This window comes from Trachurus japonicus, chromosome 15 (assembly GCF_045865225.1).
Source record: "Trachurus japonicus isolate A0001 chromosome 15, Traja_1.0".
Lineage (NCBI taxonomy): Eukaryota > Metazoa > Chordata > Actinopteri > Carangiformes > Carangidae > Trachurus > Trachurus japonicus.
Genome location: NC_140921.1, coordinates 790,382 through 796,290, shown reverse-complemented (window position 1 = coordinate 796,290; position 5,909 = coordinate 790,382). Strand labels below are relative to the sequence as shown.

The 5,909-nt window shown below is 41.7% G+C and overlaps 1 protein-coding gene across 1 annotated transcript in view; it reads right to left on the bottom strand.

Annotated features, from left to right (window-relative positions):
- The window catches only part of cst7 (cystatin f), a 9,426-nt gene extending 4,036 nt beyond the window's left edge, over window positions 1-5,390 (bottom strand). Inside the window, exons 1-3 of the mRNA XM_085801000.1 lie at window positions 5,267-5,390; window positions 4,838-5,049; window positions 2,529-2,645 (exon numbers count right to left, since the gene is read on the bottom strand). Coding sequence (XP_085657126.1) covers window positions 2,529-2,645; window positions 4,838-5,049; window positions 5,267-5,315 — 378 coding nt within the window. The 5' untranslated portion in view covers window positions 5,316-5,390. The remainder of the gene's footprint in view (window positions 1-2,528; window positions 2,646-4,837; window positions 5,050-5,266) is intronic.
- Window positions 5,391-5,909: the final 519 nt, after the last annotated feature.

The window sequence follows — 5,909 nt, the reverse complement described above, 5'->3', positions numbered from 1 at the left end:
TCTATCTATCTATCTACCTACCTATCCATCTATCTATCTATCTATCTATCTATCTATCTATCTATCTATCTACCTATCTATCTATCTATCTATCTATCTATCTATCTATCTATCTATCTATCTATCTATCTATCTATCTATCTATCTATCTATCTATCTATCTAAGTCTTGGACATGTATGTACAGTAGCTGATATTCTCTAGGATTTTCATCTCTTCATTTCTAATTAACTCTTTTCTGTTTTTGCCAGGACGCTACAGTAACGTGAAACTGGGTGTGGATTTATAACGATCTGCAAACAAATGAATGTTATATGAAAACAGAAACTAGTGAGAAAAAACCAGACGCACTGACACCAGGAAATGGAAACATGAGGTGTGTTTGTGTTTCCATCACACCTGGAAATGAGTAAAACCTAAATATCACAATTAAAAGCTGCTAATGAAAACAGCTACGTTTCTAAAAACCTCTCAGATATCAGTAAAACATCTTTACGCTCTCATGAGGAGGTTTGTCAGATGTCGATATCAAAGTGTGATGGAAACTGGTCTGAGTCGTTTCCACCAACCAGGTTATTTTACTGTAATAAAACTTAGTTGTGTGAGGTCCAGAATATAATACATCCATGAGGTCCAGTCATTCAACTCAGCTGGTGTCACACAGTAACTCGTCCCTGTGAAACACCAGACAACAGTTCCTTCTGCTACAGAGACTTCACCAGTTACAGCTCAGTCACTAACAACTCCTCTCAGTGGAAACTGACCTGTATGGAGCTAAGACACTGTCATCAGGCAGACAAAATAAAAAAGACAAAGATTTGGAATGAATTTTCAAATACAAAATAATGTTTTCAGATAATTGAACATTTTTTCCAGCCGGCCAAAACACTATTTACGCCTTCAGATTTTTCAAATCAGAGATTCGCCCTTTCAAAACTCAGGTTTCAACACCTCAACACTTTTTTCTAAATATATGGTAACACTTTACTTGAATAGGTATTGATCAGATTGACATAACACTGTCATCAACATCAATGAGTACTTCTGACAGCTGTGGTTAAGTGTCATTCAGTAAGTTATGTCACTTTTGATGCAAAGTTGACATTGTTTGAGATGTTTTTGTTCTGACAACTTGACATAAAGACAATTTAAATAGCAGACCTAATGGACAAACTTTAAACATGATGTCAAGTTGTCAGAACAAAAACATCTCAAACAATGTCAACTTTGCATCAAAAGTGACATAACTTACTGAATGACACTTAACCACAGCTGTCAGAAGTATTCATTGATGTTTATGACAGTGTTATGTCAATCTGATCAATACCTATTCAAGTAAAGTGTTACCAAATATATTCACACCAGTTTTCAGATCTCCATTTACAAGCTTTCAAAACTGGATAAGAAAATTATAGCTACTGTGGGAGAATAGTGCCACATTTTGAACTCTGAAAGTGTGTTGTTGAAACACTGTAAAAAAAAAAAACAGTGCTGTAGCCTAGTTGTAAAGAAGTGAAAGAAAAAAACAAAGAAAAGTTGCAGAGATTTGAAATGAAAATTCAAATATAAAATAATGTTTTCAGAGATTTGAATTTTTATTTCAGCCTTCCTTTCAAAAAACTATTTACACCTAAAAAAAACTTAGTTCAGAAGTTTCAAATCTTTTGTAGGCTACGCTTTCAAACACGGAGTTTCAAGCCTTCAACTGTTTTTCTTTCAGTTTTGCCTCATGGCAGTGTTTTCAGTGTGTGTAGTGTGTGTGTGTGTGTGTCACTGTTCCCTCTAAGGTGTTTTACTGTGCAATTGCACACTGCTCCCCACCTCTTTGCTCAGAAGACAAAAAAGTTGCACACCCAAATGTACCCGACTAGTTTACTGTTTATTTCAGAGGGGAAAGAGTGGAGTGGACAATGTTTCCTTCTCTGTCTTTCATTGTTTGGAGCCCATTGGCAAAACATAACAGTTACAATTTTGCAAGCTTTCTCTCACACTCACACACACACGCACACACACTGTGGTCTGTAGTGCAACTACGATTTAAGTTTTTAATCGAGAATTATTATTACTGTTCATATCAAGATGCTTCTGTGCCAAGAGTTGATGACACCAACTTGATGTTAGTTATTTTTTGACATAACTGTTCATATGGCAATAAATGCAAAATCTATTTTGCCAAAACAATATTGTATTTTGTTATCATTAACTGTAACTGACCTAGATATGGAGCAGCCTTTAATATTGTCATAATAATCTGTTATTAATCATTATAGTAATAGCCAATAGTATTGATATGTGGAGTTGTAGAGGTGAGGCCATAGCACCAGCATGTGGACGTACTGTGTTCGCTTAAGCTGTCGCTCACAGTCGCTCCAGCAGCTCATCAGGGGAGTTGAATTTCTGCTCAGGAGTTTTGAAAATTAGAGGGAACATTGGTGTGTGTGTGTGTGTGTGTGTGTGTGTGTGTGTAGTGTGTGTGTGTGTGTAGTGTGTGTAGTGTGTAGTGTGTGTAGTGTATAGTGTGTGTGTTACCTGCTGCAGCGGTCCCGGCGGCTGCAGCTCACACCGGTCCAGCTCCTCGTGGTCTCGTTTGTGACAGACGGTTCTGGAGATCTGCAGCTCCACGATGTACCTGAGGCCCCGGACCACCTGCACCATGGAGACAGAGACAGCCCGTTGCCATGGTGACGTCACATGCATGATGTCATCCACATTTTTTTTTCTTTTTTTTTCTAATAGTGCCATATAGTGGAAAGACATACAGATACTACAGACAAACTACAGGGGTGCAACGTGGGTGACAACAAATAACAGCATCATACAAACAAGACTTCAAATAGGCAAACAGAGAGGAGACAAGAACAAAACAAGACACATATATACGTATATATACATATGATAATAGTAATAAAAGTAGTAAAATGAAAAAAGAAAAGAAGAGAAAAAAGTACATATATAATGAAGAAATAAATACAAATAGAATGTGAAAATAAAGAATAAAAGGTAGGTAAAGGTTTATTTTTCTCTTGTGAGAGTGCATGTGCATGTATGTGTGTGTGTGTGTGTGTGCGTGCACATGTGTGAATGACCTCTTGTGTAAGATTGCAGAGAAAGTGCAGAGGGAATGAGAGAATGTGATGGAAGTATGAGAAGGAGGTGGAGATAAGGGGGAAGAGACAGAAGAGAGACAGGAAAAAGTCAAATAGTCTTGGAAATAAGAATAGAGAGTATCGTTGTTTTAGAGCCCCAGCTGCCCCGGGGTGGGACTGGAGGGGTATCAATTAATTAAAGCAGCAGTAAGCGATCCGGTGGTTGTGTCTAACTTCCTGTCAGCCGATGGAGTTAGCAGTCCCCGCCCTCGTCCCTGTCACCACATTCAGGCGCATCCCTTGGCTGCACACACAGAGAGGACTGCCCCTTTATGCCGTTCTCTCTCCTCATTGGATAAAGGTTGTAGGATACAAGGAAAGTTTTCTCCTGGGCTCAGAGCAGAGCAGAGTGACTGACAGACCCGTGTTTCAGACCAAACACTCTATAGAAGTGATTGCTGTCGGAAGATATAACTATTTAAGACTTATATTGACACAAACATTCACCTGACTTCTGCTTTAATATGACGTCACATACATGATAGCCTAGATGGATTTCAGAAAAAAGGCCTTCTATAAGAGGAGCATTTCTGGGTACAAGTCGGGAACCGGCCTACCTTACATATTTCAAGGGTGCTGAGTCCAAAAAAAACGGTACCCAAGAGAAATTGTGAGTTTTTGACCTTCTAATTTGCATATCAAAATGGCCACCAAAGCCCATCTTGCTCAGTCATTGGACCATTTCCCCCTAGTTTTTTTTGTAAGTAGGCAATCAAAGATGAGGAAATTAAGTTTCTAGATCGATAGCCAACGGTCAGAGCAAGGATATAGTGGAGGCTCACTGCTTTTTTTATGCATATACATGCAGATGTATAACTTCTAAGGTGGAATTAAGCATTTATGTGTCATTTTTAAAGTGGATATAAATATTCAATAAATGTTACTCTGAAATTTTCCCTGTTGATATGACATATGTATACATATGACATGTATATGTAACCCAGGCCGTGCGAGATCACGCCACTCCACACCTGGACTCTGCGTTGTGTTTGTGTTTGTGTTGGTGTTGGGGGGTGCGGAAGGAGGGACGAGCAGACACACGGATGGTTTTCTTGATTTATGGCTCGGACCACGCCGCCGTTTATTTCTCTCATTCACAGCCCAAACGTTCAACCTTACGGTGAGGAAACAAACATTTGATCAAAATGGCGTTCGTGCGGGCGAATCCCTGCCAAAAAACGGTGGCCCGTAAGGCCAAAAGGCCACAATTGCCAAACCGCTGAGGGCCAAAAACAACACAACAGCGCCATCCATGGTCGCGGAAAGGCAACTACCCTACATATACATAAAAAAAGCAGTGAGCCTCCACTATATCCTTGCTCTGACCCTAGACCATAGACCTAGGAACTTAATTTCCTCATCTTTGATTGCCTACTTACAAAAAAACTTGGGGAAAATGGTCCAACGACTGAGCAAGATAGGCAATTTGGTGGCCATTTTGATATGCAAATTAGAAGGTCAAAAACTCACAATTTCTCTTGGGTACCAGTTTTTTTGGATTCAGCACCCTTGAAATATGTAAAGTAGGCCGGTTCCCGACTTGTACCCAGAAATGCTCCTTACTTTCACTTTTTGGGTACATCCCGTCTAGTCTATGATGTCACCCTGACAGCGGGGGCTCAGGTGTGTGTGTGTGTGTGTTAGTGTGTGTGTGTGTGTGTGTGTGTGTGTGTGTGTGTGTGTGCGTGTCACCTGTCTCTGAGCTCTGTGAATGGCCGACGGCCTGAAGAGGAAGGCGTCGTTCGATTGGCTGTTGAAGGAGCGTGCGGCGGTGAGGGCGACCAGCTGGACGCCGCGGTCGTTCCTGCTGATGTTCGACGGGGAGCCGGGCATCAGGCGGTCGCCATGACGACGACGGCCGCCGCCGCCACCGCCGCTCACCACGGCGCCCAGGAGGCGGAGCTCTAGAGAGGAGGGAGAAACACACACACACACACACACACAGGATGTTGTAACAAAGATGGCCGCCACAACATCACATCACAGGTTGTTATTACAGCAGCTCGTTGTTCTCAGGTGTTTCCATGGAGACGGTGTGACGTCATCAGGGACGAATCCCATCCCAGTGTGTGAAGGAAACAGGAAACAGGAAGTGTGTGTGCGTGTGTGTGTGTTTCTTACCGAGGACGAGCAGCAGAGAGACGAGCAGCAGCAGCGTCTTCACTCCCATGATCCTCTCTGTCTGTCTGCGTCTTCTACTTCCTGTTCACAGAGCAGCTCACACACACACTCACACACACACACACACACTCACACACTCACTGAGCAGCTGCTGCCTGTGGCTTCCTGTACCTGAGCCTCTGAGGGGGGCGGAGCTTAGAGCAGCAGCGCTCCACTTCCTCCTTCTGTCAGCTGATCACATGACAACACTCAGCCAATCAGAGGCATCGATCCTCCCCCTTCCACTTCCTGTTCCTTCCTCATCCAGAAGTAAAACATGAATAGCTGTCAGAGACTTTTTGTCACGACATAATCTCCAAGTCACTCCTGAGGAATTTTCAGTTGTCACTAATGGCTATTCCATCAGGCACTTTAATGCTTTTTAAAAACAGTTGTACATCCTCATCTAGACATGTATCTGTCCCATATTCAACTGACTCTCCAGAAGGAAAAATATGTTTCTCACTGACCCAAAAAGTGCGTGCCTTATTCCAAATAGATATTGTTGCTACCCCTAATATTACTGTTTATTGGAATCGTTTCACAGATCATATTGATTGGAAAAAAAACTTGCTTCCTAACAAGTTTTTAATCACAAATAAGG